This window comes from Pagrus major, chromosome 8, assembly GCF_040436345.1.
Source record: "Pagrus major chromosome 8, Pma_NU_1.0".
In the NCBI taxonomy this organism is placed as follows: domain Eukaryota; kingdom Metazoa; phylum Chordata; class Actinopteri; order Spariformes; family Sparidae; genus Pagrus; species Pagrus major.
This window is the reverse complement of record NC_133222.1, coordinates 25,443,965-25,464,376: the sequence shown is the minus strand read 5'-3', so window position 1 is coordinate 25,464,376 and position 20,412 is coordinate 25,443,965. Positions and strand designations below refer to the sequence as shown.

Sequence of the window (20,412 nt, the reverse complement as noted above, 5' to 3'; positions counted from 1 at the left end):
TTGACGAGGTTGTTCACACATGGAATTCACACAAAATCAGACCAAGATCAAGTGATGACACGGTGTCGGGTCGGCCAGTTGTGATGTACTCATTCCCAGAGTTGCACAGTGCTGAGGATAGACTCAAACCTATTGCCATGGAGGAGGTCACTTTGTGTGAGGAAGAGTGTACTCCCAAAGGCCAGTTTCCATGTGATGAAACTGTTTTTGAACTGTGTTGTCTACTGATGGAGGAGAATGGATGGGATGCTCCAGCAGATCCACTTGCTGCAGCTGATCTGTACATCATGTTAAGAGAGGAAATACAGCAAAATATTTGATCAATGGTACAAATCCAATTTTTACTAAATATAAATGAAAACATAAAGTTTACCCCAGTCACATAATTCGATAGTAGTTGGCTTTTCTTGTAAGTACTCTATGAAAGTGTTGCTGTGCTGCAGCTTATGTAAGAATGTAAAGTAAGACAACTGTTCCAGATTAATGCATTTTGGGTGCAAGCAAACAAAATGCCAACTCTATTTATTTGGTCATGTTTCACAGTTCTGTGTAATTGAGTATGCCGCCCATTCATTTTCACAGTTGAAGTTGATACTTATGCAACATTATTTCAGTTAGATTGTTATTAAGCACTAGGCTTACTTTACATATTTTATATCACCCATTTTTATTACAAAAAATGTATGTACATTATAAACGAATTTAAAAAATGCAGCATTTGAAGCAAAAGCAGTGACATGATGAAGCTGAATATTGTGTTATGATTGTATCATGAAGAAAAAGTCAGTGCGGCCCTACTAGAAGGCCTTCATTGTCCAGACATTTCAAAAGCTTTTATATTTTGTTTTAGACCTTGACTCGAAGAACTTAAAGTGTGTTTTCATGTTTTGAACAAACCTTTACGACAAATAAAATTAAAGTATACTTAATCAAAATGATGCAACACTTTTCAGAGTACAAAGAAACTGGCCCCAGACTTCCAAGAAGAGCTCACAGTCAAGAAGGACCTGATGGGCCTTGCCATTGGGAGCCACTGCAGCAACATTCAGCTGGCCAGAAAACACAGCCATTGAAATGGATGAGGAGAGCAGCACATTCAGATTTATACAGAGGTAGGTGGAAATGTTTGAATGGTCCCATCAAAGACGTCACCACCCTCCAACTCCATTCCTTTTACGAGTTTATTATTTCCTTGACATTGTAACTTGTGGGGTTTCCCTGGGCTCATTTTCATAAAAGTGTCACCGAATTGGTGTCCTGAACTAGAATCAGGTTTCCTCTATCCAAATTTTGGGGGGATGGGAGGTGATGGAACTGCAGGAGTGTGAGATGCTGTGAGGTATATATTTATATGTCTGTGTGTGCCTGTGTGTGTGCGTGTGCATTTAACGGTGATTGCTGTCTCCGTGCTCTACTGAAGGTGAAGCAGCTGAGGTTGGAGCGGGTGTAGACTGATGAGAAGCTGTGGCAGATCAGCATCAGCTACAAGGACAAGAGCTACACTATGGACAGGAACACTCTCGCTGCACACTACAGATGCCGAGGGACCCAACTACACTTCAGGCTATGGTAGCACCATGGCACCTGTGGTCGTGCTGTAGACACCAATCACTGCGATGCCGGCATGAGTCCTGTGATGATGTCGCAGATAACAGTTGGGAGTTGTATAGGGCCAGCCACAGAGATGACTGACCATCAACCATGTCCACTGCTGGATGGAGTGATCGCAAGTAGGTACGATTTGCTACCAAATAAAGTGTCATTTGAGGGAAAATTATACCAAAATGGATTTTAAAATAACCCTGGTTGTTTAAATTGGCTGTTGTGAATTGCAGGCACTAACTAACTTGGAACATATGGATAAGCTGAGCAACTGGTCCCTGGCCAGTGCGGAGCATGAACAGGAGGAGGTCTGGACCAGGGCAGCGCCATGGAACCTCTGGTGCCTGACAGAACATAATCAGAGAACATAACCAGTATAGAGCCCAATAAAGAAAAAAAAAAAAGGTTTGTCCCAAAATATATGGAATCACATTAATTATATTATTAATCTTATTTAAGTACTGAATCATCTTTGTAAGGACCATCTAACTGTTCTGTACTCTGTGTATGTACTGTATGTCTGTCTGCTTTTTAGGATATGACATTCCCTGAGTTAAGGTCACAGGTGTATTCAGGTGAGTTGCCATCTACCTTCTATGTAGTGAATATGAAACATGAGTATGTCTTCATCAGGCAAAGATAACCCTTTGGAATTTGTAAAGTCCTTGTTTGGACTTTACAAATTAAATAGGAATTGAAATGTGTGCAGGTACTTATGACAATGCAGTACTGCAAAACTCAAAATACCATGGCACAGGGTATGAGATACATACATGTCCATATATTTTTCAGCATAATTTGACTAACTCTCTGTTAACTGTGTTTTTTGTAGTCACCTTTATTCCTAGTCTTTCTGGATAATAACAAGTTACTAAACTCATGTTTTATGTGGTAGATTTTTAAAATATCTGGATCTGTTTTTCTCTAAGGTATTGGCTCTCCTCTTTTCTCCCCACTCTCCACTTGTCATCACCTTTCCTTTCAACCTACACGTTTTGGATCACAAAAGACATCCAGAAAGTGAGGACCAGTTACTCCAACTTGATCCTCAGGGACCTAAGGGCCATGTCCAAAGCCATGGCAAGACAGTTGGGGTGGCCTGAACTGTATGTGCTTCCCTTGTCCCAACCAAACAATTCAGCATTGCTGTTAGTTGGTTGTATTTTTTCAACAGTTGGATACTTGTGATACTTCTAAGGACATCAAGGCATCTAAGGACATTAAGGACATCAAGACCAGTAACTCTAAATAAATCTTCAGAGACAGAAGTGTAAATCTATAGTTTGCTATTCATAAGTGTGATTATTCATGAGTATTAAAACAACACAGAAATCTGGTGTGGTTCCAGCCAAGCTAATAAGGAAAAGTGGAGGTAAAGTTTGAAAGAAGAAAACTGCAACTCAAGACCCCTAGCTACATTTTAATAAAAGGTAATCAGTGAAATGGTTTGTTTTTAACATTCTGCTGCTGCAAAAAAAGGGGAGAAATTAATGTATTAAGTACTCTCTCTCTATATATATATATATGTATATGTATATATATATATATGTGTATATGTATATATATATATGTATATATACACACACATATATATATATCTATATATATATATATATATATATATATATATATATATATATATATATATATATATATATATATATATATATATATATACACATATGTATATATATTTAAATGTATATATATGGTTATAAGTTATTTTATTTGTCAAAAATGTATTGATAAAAATTGTAGGCCTTGATATTCCATGTATTCCAGAGAAATTTTTGACCTTCAGCAACATCATTTTCATGTTGTATTTCATGTTCTCTTTCAAGAACAAGTTTTTGTGTTACTTTTTCAGGTTTCATATTTGTCCTGAACACTATTATATGCTCTTCCTAGGTAAATCCCTAGCTCTGTTTAATGGTGGATAGTTTGCACTTGGTACTGGTGAAGTACTTTACTGCACCTTTAAATGAGTCTATTGTTATTGGTAATTTCAGAGCCCTATTCTCAGAATGTCAATGCAATGCAGTGTGCTTTTCAATTGTGTAAATTGTGAATGACTATAAAATGCTTCATAACATTCTCGAACAACTGTGTTTTAAAACTTACTTTACTTACTTTTTACACATATGGATAGGGAGCTTAATCAACATTAATTCAACATTCAACTGAAGACCTGAATACAAATGTGGTGAAAGAAGTAACATTTTATTCACATAAAAACTTTATATAAAAAACATTTTCTTGGTAATAACAATAATAACATGGTGAAATCTCATAACCAGATAGTCTGTTCTGTAAAGAGCATATAACCAGAATGGCTCAATTTAACATTTAACATTTTACTGTTAAAGAGGCTTTACAAGAGATCTCAACTAAAGCGATGCTCATGAGCTAAAGGTGGTCCCTGCATGAAAAATTCTACATAATGCATACAGTACATGAAGCATACAATTTAAATTTGATGATGAAAAGTAAAATATGTTTAGCCTTAGATAGTCTCATATAACATCTTTATCATAACATACCCTCTACATCAGTGTCCAAATGTAAAAGATAATGAACATTTAACAGGCAACATTGGCTATTCAACCAGGGTCTGTGGTATAACAAATACCTCAAGAGACATCCATAAACATGGTGTAGCATTAAGGCTAGTGTAAATACTTAAGAAGACGTGCATACAGCTATACTAAAGCTATACTCCACACTTGCTTTTAGTAACAAGGAAATACTTTCTGGTGTTGAATTAAGATTAACATGACACCTGAGAACATGAGAATTTGCCACAAGGATGACTGAACAATTACAGCCCTTTAGCATTGCTATTATCAAATTGGTTGATCCACAAGGTGTGTAATGTAAGAACTCAAAATTTTCAGACTGCATTTTATAGTGCCTGTGAAACAACAGTCAGTAAAAAGTGTCCAGAATTAAAAGAGATTACATCAGTTTTGCTGCTCACACACTGCATCACAATCAGATAGTAATAAGTGTCCCAACATTAAAGAGAATTTTTAGAAGACCTGGTCTGTTCAGAAGGCAGAACTAGTCTGACTTGAACAAAGTGCTCAGTCAGTATGAGATCACAACCAAGATGTAGAGTTACTGTTGGCTCATGCAATTCAACTGGGATTTTTGGTGTCACAAGATACTATAAGATGCATCATCAAACTGTGTGATTAACAAGATGTGGTATTAAGGACAATATGACCCCTGAGAAAACATCAGAATAGCTTCAGTATTTACTAAAAGCTACACTTCAGACTTGCTTTCACTAACTAGGAAGTGGTATTTCAGCCTTAGTCATCAACAAGTATCCAAACTTTAAAGACTGCAATGGCATATAAAGCAACATTAAGTGTGAGTAATGCATAAGTTATGGGTACAATTGGGCAGATTACTGGGCAAGTAACTGCCAGCATTACTTTTAGATTATGCCAATAATCTACTTAGTTCAGACCTTAGTAGAAAAAATGGTCTGGATGAACTAGTCTGACTTGGACAAAGCCCTTGCTTTTGTCCAACATAAGATTCCAGTCAATGGAGAGGTGCGGGTTGGCTACCCTTTCATGCAATTTAATGGTGGTTTACACAAATCTTTCACCTGGGTGGTATATCATTTTGCAACTTACAAAAAAGCAAAAAGGAGAACAATACATTTTCATTACATTCTAGCTTTGTGAACACAGCAATGATGAAGCATGCCACTGTTGTTGCTGCTGTTGGAATCTTAGCCCTCAACCTTCTTAGCAGCATGAAAAGGCCTTTAATTACATGAACAAAACACATTTCTGTCCAGCCAGAAGGTTTGTGTTGTGCAGCTGGATAACTTGGATCTGGTGGAGATGGATCTGACTTTGGTAATGGACAGTATGCAAGTTTGTTGTGGTTTGTGAATGCACCACCCTAGCACATGAAACCAGGGATGATGGTAGAAACTGGAGTTTTTGTAGCCAAAGCTGGGCTTCCTTCTGCACAGCTGGAGTAAGTTCTCTCTAACTATTAAGGGCCATGCTGAAGTGCTTATTATATGTCCTAATATCTATTCCTCACCATCCTTTGCAATTCTGCATAATTAGTTAAAACGTGAAAAACTCTTAACAGTGGATTGTTGTAGTAATGGTTGTGGGAATCTAAACAATGTCCATTACCCAGACATTGCTTTCAAGAACTGCATTAAATTCTGAACGGAAATCCGGGAAGTTCTCAAAGCTGTCAGCTAGCTGCAGAATCTTCCCACACGTGTGCCCAATCGGTCTTCTTGTGAACTCTGTCATTTCTTCAAATTCCACGTAGATGCTGTCTGTAACAACAAGATCAGATCCGGTGCAGAACCGCAGAAATTTCTGAAGTTTACTTTCATCAAGCTCTCTGATGAATCTTTTCAGATGATTTCCCACTTCCTTTTGTTTTGGAGTCAAATCAAGGGGAAATTTCAGCAGTTTACAGACCTTTTTTGTGGTTGGTTGCAGGTCATAGAACAACTTGGTCAGTGCCTCTGGACTGAGGGAGAGACGATAATTGGTGATCTCCCTCCAGCAGTCAATCACAAACTTCGGTGTTTGGACAAGTTCTTTGTGCGCTATTTCATCAAGTATTGTAGGAAAAGTCTCAGCGGTGATTCTCCTTCTACAGCCATAGCTGTCGAGAACTTCCACAAGATCATCGGAGTCAACTGTGGCGAAATCACTCATCGCTTGCATCAAAACCTCACGTTCTTGGCTGCTCACAAACTGCAGAAAATGTGCTTTAAGATCACTGTACACATTGTCGAAAAGCACCTGTTCAAGGAAGGGGAGTGCAAGTTTGTTTGGCAAATATTGACAATCTTGGTAACCCTTCAGAAGGATTCTGCCAATTGCCTTCCATGTTGCAGCAGGAAAATCATGGCGAAGGAAGGGTACTTTAACTGTTGTACCGAGTGTGCATCGCTCGTAGAATTCATGCCAGAAGCAGCTAAGAACATCTCTCAGTACCCCAGATCCGCTGCCTGCTTCTTCTTTGTTGTCTGGAAGTATGCGTCTCACATTCAGTGCTTTATTCAAAATCCCTGCATCAGAGAAAGCAGTAATCATGTCAAGGAAAGTGTTAGCATGATGTAGAGTGATGGTTATCACATCATCTGGATGAGCTGGACTGGTGGGCATAAGAAAACCCTCATAGATCAATGTGTCCTCTGTGTCTTCTTCAACGCCGAGAAAGGGACCAAAGGTTATTTCAGAGATTACAGACATTTCTAAATCAGGCTGGACTCCATCAAAATCACCCATGACATCTCCCAGCTGTAGTTCTGCTGTAGTGATTTCATTGCCACTGTGTGCCGAGACAAGGATCACTTCAGATGTCTCGCTAGTATTATCTTCAAGTTCTTTTGGCTTGGTCGCAATGTAAAAGCGTAACATTGACAGCCTCGCAGTCTCGTACATAGTGCCAATGGATAGGCAAGTGTCATCAGTAAGGCAGTTCTGTTTGAAGTCCCACACCTCGAACTCAAAATCTGATTCAGATCCTTTAGGAGATATTCCATCAGGAAAGAAAAGTTTCTTTCCTTCTTGAAGGATGTCTTTGAATCCAGCATTATTTGCCAGTTGAACTTTTCTGGTGCCACCTCCCTGCTTTGCCCTCACCTGTTTGGCTGTGTTACCGTCACTGTGAATCCATCCTATCTCTACATTTCGGGTTGTTTTTAGCTTCTTATTCTGTGTTGTTCTTGTGTCTGCATGTGGTGTGTTTTCCTTCGTGCTTTCCTTTCTGACTTTCATTTTCTCACGAAGTTTTTCTAAAAGTCCTTGTTTTCGCTTTGGGAGGGACTTTTTACTTTTGCAGAAATTGAAGAGGGCAATTCGGTCTCCGTAGGAAGGGATGTAATTTGCCAGAGTTGCATCATCCATCAGCACGATGACGTCGCTGTCAATCTGCACAGAAGAAGAAAGAAAATTAAAGACATTAATTTTCTTCAAAGTGCACATTGCATGAATAATGTTAAGGTTAAGCCCCTTAAGTCAGTATGAGTGTCAGTAGGGAAATACTGATCTAAATTCGCAGGAAAGCTTTGTAAGTAGGGGTCAGTACAACTCAACCCAATTATGTACCCATCAAACGTAAACGCCAACACATGATGTCTCTAAATGTTGTAAAACCTGGTTTTTATTGTTGTGGTGTCTTAACGCTGTGAAATCTTGTTGTTGTTGTGTCATGTTACTGTCCTATAAGTGTGTTTTTTATGTCTTTGTTGTTGCTGCTGATGTTGTTGTGTCATGTTACTGTCTTGTAAGTGTGTTTTTTTTTGTCTTTGCTGTTGTTGCTGCCAATGATGTTGTGTTTTTTTACTGTGTTTTTATACTACAGTGTTAATTTTCTTAACAGAGATGTAATTCTCTGTCTCCTGCCCAGGGACTACAGATGAAAATTCTTATAGTCTGGTACAGCCAAGAAGCTGTGCACTGTCCCTCTCAAATAAACAAACAAATAAATATATAATGGAACTAAAAACAAAAATCACACTTTTTATTTACATGATTCTGCATAGCTTTTCAATAACTGGACCACCTTCTCCTGGTTAAAAAAAAAGCCCGGGAGTGTTACACCCTCTCACTGTGAGACTTCACACTCACTCACGTGTTTATGAGTAAATGGATGTTGCCTGCAAATCATAACTGATATTCCAGACCCTTTCAAAGTAGGCTGAGCCTCTGTGTTAATTACCTGCCACACCTGAGAGAATGTGGGTCAATGGCGCTAAATGGCTAAATCATTTAAAATATATCTTTCACCCACCCTGTTCTGTTTATGGGTCAAACAACAAATTGCCTTGGCCTTGAACTACAGTGTGTTTTTGGAGACTTTGTAAAATAAATCCATGATGATAAATCCAACACTGAATGTCTTCTGTGATTAATTATCAAGCTTTCCGGATTGAAAACAGTTATTGTTGTTGTTAGCCGTCTACTAGCAATCCCATGATGCCTTGGGTTGAGTCTGTCGACCAATCAGGGGCTGTGTTTCTGACTGTGTGGCAGCTCTGACCGAAGACTGACCTCTGTTGGCGCATGCTGTGTACTACAATACATCGCCTCAATACAGCGTCTCCGTCCGTATCAGTTTAAACAGAGAGAGGAGCCTCTGTATTTTTAACGGCATTAATAGTCATACCTTCGGAATTAATAAATACCCTGGTCTACCGTAATACCTTGATACCGCCCAAGTAATAGCTAATAACTAACAAACGTGCTAACGCTACTAGCTAACCCCTGTTTGGATTTCACATCCTTCATATGCGTAGCCTTTCTTTGTTTTTTCAAACGCCAGGCACCAAACCAACATATATTTCTTTTTCACTCACCTTTTGCTCTTCCATTACTGCAATGGCTTCCTCTGGGACCCCTCGAACACGCAGAAACTCCAACAAATCCGACATCTTCCGTTTCTTGATGTGTCTCCCCTCCTGCATGTAATGACAATCACTGTCACTGAAGTTGGTTCCTTACAGGTGTTTACCCATAATTCTCACTTCATTCTGACTTTTTTCTCAGAATTCTGACTTTATTCTCAGAATTCTGACTTTAATCTCAGAATTCTGACTTTATTCTCAGAATTCTGACTTTAATCTCAGAATTCTGAGATTAAAGTCAGAATTCTGACTTTTTTCTCAGAATTCTGACTTTATTCTCAGAATTCTGACTTTAATCTCAGAATTCTGACTTTATTCTCAGAATTCTGACTTTTTTCTCAGAATTCTGACTTTAATCTCAGAATTCTGACTTTATTCTCAGAATTCTGACTTTTTTCTCAGAATTCTGACTTTAATCTCAGAATTCTGACTTTATTCTCAGAATTCTGACTTTTTTCTCAGAATTCTGAGATTAAAGTCAGAATTCTGACTTTTTTCTCAGAATTCTGACTTTAATCTCAGAATTCTGAGATTAAAGTCAGAATTCTGACTTTTTTCTCAGAATTCTGACTTTTTTCTCAGAATTCTGTCTTTAATCTCAGAATTCTGACTTTTTTCTCAGAATTCTGACTTTTAAAGTCAGAATTCTGACTTTAATCTCAGAATTCTGACTTTATTCTCAGAATTCTGACTTTAATCTCAGAATTCTGACTTTAAAGTCAGAACTCAAAAAAAAATTTCACATGTGGCCCTAATCCTCTTCCGTACTGGCCACAATACAAGGCCACTCTGAAATGTGCAGTTTTGCTTTATTGGGGGGGTCTGGGGGGGTCAGAAAACCAGTCAGTATCTGGTGTGACCACCATTTGCCGCATAGAGTTGATCAGGTTGTTGATTGTGGCCTGTGGAATGTTGGTCCACTCCTCTTCAATGGCTGTGCGAAGTTGCTGGATATTGGCAGGAACTGGAACACGCTGTCGTATACGCCAATCCAGAGCATCCCAAACATGCTCAATGGATGACATGTCCGGTGAGTATGCTGGCCATGCAAGAACTGGGATGTTTTCAGCTTCCAGGAATTGTGTACAGATCCTTGCAACATGGGGCCGTGCATTACCACGCTGCAACATGAGGCGATGGTCGTGGATGAACGGCACAACAATGGGCCTCAGGATCTCGTCACGGTATCTCTGTGCATTCACAATGCCATCAATAAAATTCACCTGTGTTCGTTGTCCATAACATACGCCTGCCCATACCATAACCCCACCGCCACCATGGGCCACTTGATCCACAACGTTGACATCAGCAAACCGCTCACCCACACGACGCCACACACGCTGTCTGCCATCTGCCCTGAACAGTGAAAACCGGGATTCATCCGTGAAGAGAACACCTCTCCAACGTGCCAGACGCCATCGAATGTGAGCATTTGTCCACTCAAGTCGGTTACGACGACGAACTGCAGTCAGGTCGAGACCCCGATGAGGACGACGAGCATGCAGATGAGCTTCCCTGAGACGGTTTCTGACAGTTTGTGCAGAAATTCTTTGGTTATGCAAACTGATTGTTGCAGCAGCTGTCTGGGTGGCTGGTCTCAGACGATCTTGGAGGTGAACATGCTGGATGTGGAGGTCCTGGGCTGGTGTGGTTACACATGGTCTGCGGTTGTGAGACCGGTTGGATGTACTGCCAAATTGTCTGAAACACCTTTGGAGACGGCTTATGGTAGAGAAATGAACATTCAATTCACGGGCAACAGCTCTGGTGGGCAAATGGTGGTCACACCAGATACTGACTGGTTTTCTGACCCCCCCAGACCCCCCCAATAAAGCAAAACTGCACATTTCAGAGTGGCCTTTTATTGTGGCCAGCCTAAGGCACACCTGTGCAATATTCATGCTGTCTAATCAGCATCTTGATATGCCAGACCTGTGAGGTGGGATGGATTATCTCGGCAAAGGAGAAGTGCTCACTAACACAGATTTAGATAGATTTGTGAACAATATTTGACAGAAATGGTCTTTTGTGTATATAGAAAATGTTTTAGATCTTTGAGTTCAGCTCATGAAAAATGGGAGCAAAAACAAAAGTGTTGCGTTTATATTTTTGTTCAGTGTAGTTATACCTCCCTAATGGGGCCACACTGGATGGAAGCCAAAGCATCACCAGAAGTGTCCTGTTGCTTTTACTCACAAAATGCATATGCAAAGAGGGACTTTTTCCATAATGGCAAATACCCTCAATCTGCGGAAGCCTCTTAGACTCTGTTCAGACCTGGTAACAACATGCGTCCTGAAGGACAGTTCTAAGTAAAGGTGTGAATGCCCCTCAAGATACATTAAGGACACATTTGAGATCTGATCACTCAGACCACATTCAGAAGTGGTCTGGGCCACATGGGACCACATCCTTTTAGTAGTGTGAAGTAACGCCTACTTAACATAAATTAAATTTTTGGGCTCTTTAACTTGCCAAGACACTGTCTTCACACTGTCTGTTTCAACGATTCTAACCATTGAACTAGTAACAACAGGACCCACCCACTGTTGCCTGTCGAGAAGTCCCCAGACTCCCTTAAAAACTCGCTTAATAAAGATGTTGAGTTAGGAGAAACATTATAAGCTTTGTGAAACACTGTCTATGACAAATTCTTAATTATTTGGGCCTTCTTGTAAAGTTTTTTCTCTCTATGTGTAAAAGTAACACTTTTCATATTATCTGTCTGAACTTTAGAATGCATTCCAACACAGAAGAGGAACTTTTTGTGCACCATTGCTTACAAATTTAGATGTATTAAAGATATCACTTCACAGCCAGTACAGATAGGAGAAATGATTACAGCAAACAAAAACTCTTTCAGTGTCCATTTGCCATGTGAGCATTGTATTTCTATTGACTTTTAAAAATCAGAACCTATGCCTTAAGGTATGTTGAGACAGAACACAAACCAAATTTTCACATGAACTTTGCTGAACTGTTTTTGCAGTCCATGTTAAGTGTTCACAAATAGAGACAGACGTTCACTGTAGCTAGCCAAGAACTTATGGATGAACAATGTGTGTATGGAGTGGCTGTGTGTGTGTCACTTCTGACACAGTGATACCATATACTACTTCACTAATTGATCAGATTAAGAGTTAATGGTGCATTCAGGTTTGTTGTGATAACGAAACTAGATAGTCCGGGTGATATGTCAAAAAACCTTTACTTCTTCATAGAAGCATGAAACTTGGTACAGTTGTACAGTCTGAGGCCCTGAACATTTTCAGTTATGGACCCATTGCAAAAATGTCATCTGGCAGCCATGGCGGCCATTTTACTTTCCGCCATAACTGAATTATGTATTTTGCATCATAACTCCTGAATCCAACATGAAAACACAGAAAGGGGGATGTCTGTATCTATATTTTGATGGTCAAGGATTACAATGATACCATATGCAACATCATAAACTGTTCAGGTGAACAGTTAATGCTGAATTCTGTTACATTGTGAGAAGTAAACTAGAGACCATCGTGGAGTAGGAACACACCAGCCGTGGTGTCCATTAAAATGGTGACCAATGAGTACTCAGCCATCATTATCACACAAGTACTCAGTAATCATTACTACATTATCACGAGTACTCAGTAATCATTATTACATTATCACACGAGTAGTCAGTAATCATTATTACTATTTTACGTTTTTAAATGGGCACTTCCTCCCTCAATGTCTCTTTGATTTAGGCCCATGACATCTTTGGGGGGCTCAACAGTAGAACCAGTGTCCAGGTACTGCCCGCAGACTCCACCAATCAATGATGTTGTTAAAATGATAATAGAAAAACAAATTTTGATTTAACTTACTGTTAATATTTGTTACATATAAGCCTGCAGCGAACAGATTGGGTTGATTGGTAATAGTAATTTTGTTGAGAAAGCTGAAGTAATCAACATTCCTGATCGCATACATCACCAGGAGGAAGAGGGCAGATTCAGGAGAGGTTGAGAATCCTTTCAAATCCTGCAACTCACAAACACCTAGAAACCATCTTGTGATGAGATCACAGCAGAACAAGGAATGTACAACATTAAACCTGGTATCGTTCACTTGTTTCACTAAAATCACTTCTCTAATGTCATCTGTTCCACTGCACCATTCACGTCACAGCAGTCTCCTGTTTTACCTAACCTTATTTATATCTCAACAACACACCTTCCACACGCAAGTAGCTAAGGTCATATTTGGGGGCAGTGGTAGCCTAATCCACGGACCAGCAGCGCTTGCTCCGTCATTACCACCACTGAGGTGTCCTTGAGCAAGGCCCTTCACCCCAACTGCTCCAGTGGCCGACAGATCAGACTGTGGTTGTACTGAGGAGCTTCCAGGTGTGAATGGGTAACTGTGTGAATGTAATCAGGGTGTTCCTGAAAAAGAGAGCATTGCTCTCAGTGAAACTGCCCTAAATAAATTAAGGTTACATACATACATACATACATACATATATATATATATATATATATATATATATATGTATATATATATATATATTTATATATTGAATATTGTTCTACTCTTTAAATCTTCACAACATGCATGCAACTGACGTGATATTAATTCTCACCCAGGTTCTCAGATACTGTCATTTCCTTCTCATAATGTCACTGAATCCAGCATTAACTGTTCATCTGAACAGTTAATGCTGGATTGGAATCATTGTAATCCTTGACCATCAACATATAGGGGTAGACATCACCCTTTCCTGTTATCATGTTGGATTCAGCAGATAGGATGCAAAAAACAAAATTCAGTTATGGCGGAGTAGTAGTTGAAGTAAAATGGCCACCATGGCTGCAAGATGACATTTTTGCAATGGCCCCATATCTGAAAATATCTGTTCAGGGCCCCAGACTGTACAACTGTACCAAGTTTCATACTTCTTTGAAGAAGTAAAGGTTTTTGAGACATTATCTGAATTACCTGGCTTCGTTATCACAATGTACCTGAATTCACCATTAACTCTTTACTTGAACAATTTATCATGTCTTATATGGTATCATGGTAATACTTGACCATCAAAACATGGGGGTAGACATCAGGACAAGAAATCTTCTGGTAAAGTAAGTAATCATAAAGTAAATCTTGAATGTTAGAGTTTACCTGAAAACAATTGCCAATGGTTATTAAGTTAAAGTGGATTTACAGTATTTTGGTAACAACCCATCTCCTGTCATGATGTGCAATGCAGAGATGTCCGACCCAGTCACAGTAAATGATAACATTGCCATCTGGTGGACACGTTGCCTGTGTGTCCCTTGAGTTTGTGTGGATTGATTTTTAATGACCTTTTCACAGAGTTGCTTGGAGTCTTCTTTTGTATTCATGGGGAAATTGTAGCCAGTAATTGTAAAAGCTAGTAAATGACATTATTTTGTTGAAATCTGTTTTCACTTTGACATTAAAGGGGTTTTTTGTAATTTTTTGCTAAAAAAAAAAGCCCAAATTATATTGACCATAATTCCATTATAAAATCAATAAAAGGGCACTGTACCAGCTACTGTCCAGCATCCACTTTAAGTCAGTGTTAAGATGTGCCAGAAAAGAAAAAAATATCATCAAATGATTGCCAGCATTGTTTTAGAGATGTAAAAATGCAAGCACAACTCCTTAAGTCAAGTTGGTTTAGAAAACAAAATAACTTTTTACCAACTTCAACCCCAAAACCTTCCTCTGACACAAGGTGAGAACACAGTAAATTCTCACTGAGATGTGTTATTGAGTGGCACTTACAAACATAATATGACATTTTCACATTAAAATGTCAAAAAACTAGCCCTTTGTTGTATATTTTGTTGAGTGGTGTACTTACATTATCCTGAATGTTTCAAACAATGTTCAAACCCAGAGAAACCCTCATTTTATTCAAGATAATTCGGTGCGTTTCATTTGGTGGCCTGTAGCTATAACTTCCAAAAGAGTGCAGGAAATCAGTGAACGAAACGAACAATAGTAACAAATAAACTTGTATATATTACCTCGTCCATGAACATTTGTGCCTGAGTCGTGTATAGATTTTCATCAGCATCCCATTACCCCATGCCATGTTTTGATTGAGAGCAGCAGAAATAACATACTATGCGTTTAACAAAAATAGTTATGAGTTTTCCATCTCTTGCTAAATGGATCCATGGTTTACCAAATCACTGTGATCTCAAAACCGTCTCTGATTTGCCTGTGGGGAGTGACAGCTTTATTTATCTATTTTTTAATTTAATGGGTATTGAGTATTTTATCATGACAACTTAAAAAGTTCAGTATAGTTGCTATGGAATTCTATATCTAACAGCTACGGGAGAGTCTTATGCTGCCCACTACTCAGGAACATCCTGCAATGCAAAAAAGGTTTGGGGAATCACTAGAGACAGACTGGGGGCAAAAAAAGGTCCAAATTAAATTAGCAAATGCAGAGTTTTTCTAACTTTTGGCCTCATGTCAAGCTCTAAAACTGCTGGAAGCTACATTTCCCATAATGTACTATCAGGACAAAGCTCCTTTAGAAGGACAGAATATTTTATCTTACCCGTTTTATTTAACTGTGTCTACAGGCTAAGTAGTCCACTTCACATGTGAAATCCATATAGTATCCTTTTAATCTCAAAATCCTGACAAAATAAAATGATTCTTTGAAATTATTAGCAATTATTTAATTATGACAATATTGCCCTCCATTGTTTTCCTCCAGTCAAGGCCTTTGTCTGACATGTGAGCACTACTGAGCTGAATTTGGCAATACATCCTGAAAAATGATAGTGGCAGTGTCGGTATAAAAAGTAGATTACCTCCATATTTTGTATACTCTATAATAAAAATTCATCAGGATAAGTGGTTAAAACTTTACTTTGAACGTGTATTGTTGGTGGTACAGTGAACATGATGGTGGAGCATCACTGCTTTTCTTTTTTTGAAGTTCCCATGAAGTCAAAATCACTGTTTAGATGTTTTTTTCACATGACTTGCTCCATGTCCACCAGTAGCCAAAAACAGCCATTTTGTAGGTATCTCAATGGTATTTTAGAGTTTGTAACTTCCTAGAAAATCATTAAAAATGTTGATGATTCATCCTGCACTCGGGTCGTATATTAATTTTTCATCTCTTTTTTTTAATGATGCTGACTTGGATGTTTAAAAAGGAGGACTGCAGCAAGAGGAGTGTGTTGCTCGGGACCAGACCTCATGGAATACTCTACAACTTTATAACTTGTACAAAAACACAACTTTATGAGTTTATAACCGCTAACAAATGTACTGATAACCAGCAGATTCTCAATGAATAGCCAAAGACCGGGGCCGCATGCATCCTCCGTGAACAATGACGGACGCCAGTTTCAGTACAGAAGTGATTTATGGAGCCAGGTTGACAGATACCAGTAGCTTTGTTGATAAAGTAAGCGCTAACTGCTGCTAAATGTAAGGTTAGCTGCCATTAGCTGGTCAGCTAGGTATGCGGCCCTATTCGACAACAACCTGGGTACTGTATTTCCTGTCATTAAACTGACCTCCATCCTCTTGGAGGCTGTGTTATGTCCCAGTTCGGCCATGTTCAATGGAAGATGCCAGTCCGGGGACAGGCAGCATAGACAACAAATAGCACTCCATTAGCCCTTTCATGGGAACTTTAAGGTGAGTAACACATCACATAAAAGGCAAAAGTAGTATTGACTGTAATCACAGCATATAAAAATGAAGTCCTCTATGAGTCCAAACTATAAAGGGGTCATTAAGAGCCCACAGAAATAAACTTTGAGCTCTATGGCAGGACAACAATCTTCTTCTCCAGCTTCTGCTCAGGGAAGATGAACCTCTTCATCACATCATCAAGCTCCTCCAGAGCCAGCTGGGCATGGAGCACTGCAACTTCATCTGGGTCTGAACGAACAACCCACTTCAGAGCTCGGTACAGGTCCAACAAAACATCACAGAGAACCTGGAGAAGTCATAGGAGATAGTGGAGAAAGATGGACGTTACACTGTTGAAACAACACTTTAGTCTGGTCTGTATGATGGATGTTCATAAGAGCTTGTTCCTCTTCACCTTTTTCATCAAATAAAGTTTGGCAGCTAGATGAGAGATGAGACTGTATTCATTTGGTTTTCTTCCAGAATACACTGATGACAACTCTTTGCTGATTGATATAACACTACAGTGATTTAACCTGGGGTCTGGACGTGATGCAAATGTATTTTTAAACATCTGTAAACCCAATTAAAGCAATTAACAGTGAACTAATCCTTTTAAGTACCGTCTGTGTATCCATAGTATGATCAATATGCTACCTTCATTGTCTTCCACAAAAATGTTAAAAAGACATAAAAGAAGTCATACTTTTGCCAGGCTGCAGTCGATATATAGCTTTACTGTAACATTAAAACAACACTATGTAACACTTAAAGCAATTCTGAAATAAGATAATTGATTGTTGAGCCTCATTCTCAAGTCGTCAACATTTTGGGTTGATAGCTCTGACCCAAGACCCACCCCAAAGCATTGGTATTTGATGACCTGGGGATATGAGTCAACAATCATCAGTCTTTCTTCAGAATTGCTCCAACAGTTACAGTGTTGTTTTAATAGCTGTGAGTAGGACCTTTTAAAAACTATTTTTATCAGCTGAACTTGGCTCCAATAGTTGTCGATGGCTGCACAGGCTCCACCGACCATCGAGTACATCACCATTTTGCATGGAGGATACGCTGAGTTAATCATCATCATTTGAGGGCCACTGCTGAAAATATCTGTGTGCGTGTGATTGACTCCTGATAATGTAAATCAAACAAACTGACACAGACTTTGGTAACTGCTGTATGTTAACATTAGATATGCAGCAGCCATACATACTTTTGTCACATTTTTCAATGCAGCCTAAGAGAGACTAACATACATCAGAGATATTTTTTTTCATAAAGTAATTCTCCACTCCATGAAATACCTTCTGTGCATTACTCTGGCGATAGGGTTAGAAAATATGGGCAACATTAAATCTTTGCGGTCCTGGAGTAACGGTAAACATTGGAACTGCTGATTTTACAGCAAAGCTGACAAGTGTGGCATTGAAGTCACCTTACCCCTGGAATATGCACAGACATTAATGGTTTGTAAGAGTGCCATTTAACAATGTAATGGGAAAAGCAACAGTAATCCTGGCAAGTTCAGCCACAGAATAGCCCATCGTCCATTGTAAATAGAACAGATTCCAATAATGTAATCCACTAAATCACACTTTTTCAGATTTTGTGTCTTGATATCAGACAGCTGCTGCTAGCTTGGTTATGTTGAGACTTAATTTTCTTAACTGGATCTTGAGCTATCAATGGATCAGATCTTATCCAACACTGAAACCTGTCATGGGGAAGCAGCTGAGCTGCTGTTGGTGAGTTAGTGACAGCATCTTCCTTCTTAAATGACAGTGACAAGTGGCAAGGAAAGTCGGGCTCAGACTGCAGGAGTTTTAAAATCCTAACCAATTTTGAAATCAGGCTGCATGAGGTGAATCTTCACAGATAGCAGCATCTAATCTCAAACATGCACGCACAAGATTTGAAAATAATGGTGCATCACACACTACGGGATAGTATGCAAAAGGGAGACTGACGTGGTGCAACGACTTTGCAGTTGATGAAAAAATGTTTGGGGAGACGCAGTCAACGTGGGTTGCCTATTCTTCAGCAAGAACTGGAGATGAGATTTTATTTCAGTTTTATTATCTATCAACAGTAGTATGCTAACTAACATTAGCTTCAAGGGCTAGAACGTTGACTGTTCAATCCACATTTATATCACTACTAAATATCAAACATGTTTGATATTATCAGGGTGGCCCCAATAAGTTTGGGAGTTTGGGAGATTTTAGACTGGATCTGATCTGGATCTCCATCTCTCTCAGAGTTGGAGTTGACAGTTGACAGCGCCTCCTCAGATCTTGGCTGATTACCTGGGCTCACTTTAGTAATTGCTGTGAGGCAGAAGTCACGTTCAGCCCCAGTTTGTGCTTCCTAGCAAGATCATAAAATCCGACATGTGCCCAAGATGTCCGTTTTAAAAAAAATCAATTTTTTCACTCGCAGATGATCTCTGCAAATGATCTCTGGCTCCCTCAGACATACCTCCTACATAAATAACGTTAGCCTAATGTCTGCCCACAATTCAAAGCATGGGAACAACGTCAAAACAAAAATTTATTGTCCAGTTGAAGCCAGCAGTAAGCACAGACTAAGAACATGAAAAAGTGAGAGAGAGAACTGGCACACGTTTTTTGAACTGAGTCTTCTTCTTGTGCTTGGCGACATTTAGTCTCCAAATGACCACAGGGAAATTGGGACTAGTTTTCATTGTAAAACTTGACTGTTTTCAGTTGTGGGGCCCCATGGTGACCTCACTGACTACTCTGACCTTATGACCCTGTGTCTTTACCATACGTGACAGCATAAGCTGTGTGTGTGTGTGTGTGTGTGTGTGTGTGTGTGTGTGTGTGTGTGTGTGTAACTAACTAACTAACACAGAAGAAATTTTGAGCATTATGCCAGGTGTTTATATGTATAAAGGTGCCAGAGTTGAAGATCACTGTAACCCAGTTAAAATCACTTCTGTCCACTCTAGTACAGCTGGTATGGTTTTCACCTTGTCTGTCTGTCTGTCTGTCTGTGGACAGGCAATAGTGTCACAGGTGTGCAAGATGCTGTCACACAGCTTTACAGGTGTGAAGTTTAAATCAAAGTAAAGGCCGAGCTTCGAAGATGGGCGCCGGAAGTGGGGCAGAAAATACCCATATTTAGCACTCAGTTGCTTCCTTTAAGTAACGAGTTCGGTATCCAAGGATACTGCTAGCATGGCCAAAAACACTGTAAAGTTGTCTTTGAGAAAAGTTTAGCTCTTCTTAGTGCACCAAATACTGGACATAATGTCCGAATAAAAAACATCTGCAGTTTTCTTGTGTTCATTAATATGAATTGCCATCTGAGCACCAAGTACCTTTTCTCTGCAATTTTTAAAGGCAGTTTTACCCCCAATCAAGGATGGAATATTAACTTTATTATATACACTGATCAGGCATAACATTATGACCACCTGCCTAATATTGTGAAGGTTCCCCTTGTGCAGCCAAAACAGCTCTGACCTGTCAAGACATGGACTTCAGACCTCTGAGGGTGTCCTGTGGTGTCTGGCACCAGGGCGTTTTATAGTGGATCCTCTGGGTCCTGTATGTTGGGGGGTGGGGCCTCCATGGATCAGACCTGCTCCAGCACGTCTTACAGATGCGCGATCAGATTGAGATCTGGGGAATTTGGAGGCCCGGTCAACACCTTGGGCCCTTTATTGTGTTCCTCGAGCTGTTCCTGAGCTGTGTTTGTGGTGTGTCAGGGCA

The 20,412-nt window shown here is 39.5% G+C and overlaps 1 protein-coding gene across 1 annotated transcript in view; it reads right to left on the bottom strand.

Moving 5' to 3' along the window:
- Positions 1-16,643: 16,643 nt before the first annotated feature.
- The window catches only part of tango6 (transport and golgi organization 6 homolog (Drosophila)), a 30,434-nt gene continuing 26,665 nt past the window's right edge, over positions 16,644-20,412 (bottom strand). Inside the window, exon 18 of the mRNA XM_073472320.1 lies at positions 16,644-16,976. Coding sequence (XP_073328421.1) covers positions 16,800-16,976 — 177 coding nt within the window. The 3' untranslated portion in view covers positions 16,644-16,799. The remainder of the gene's footprint in view (positions 16,977-20,412) is intronic.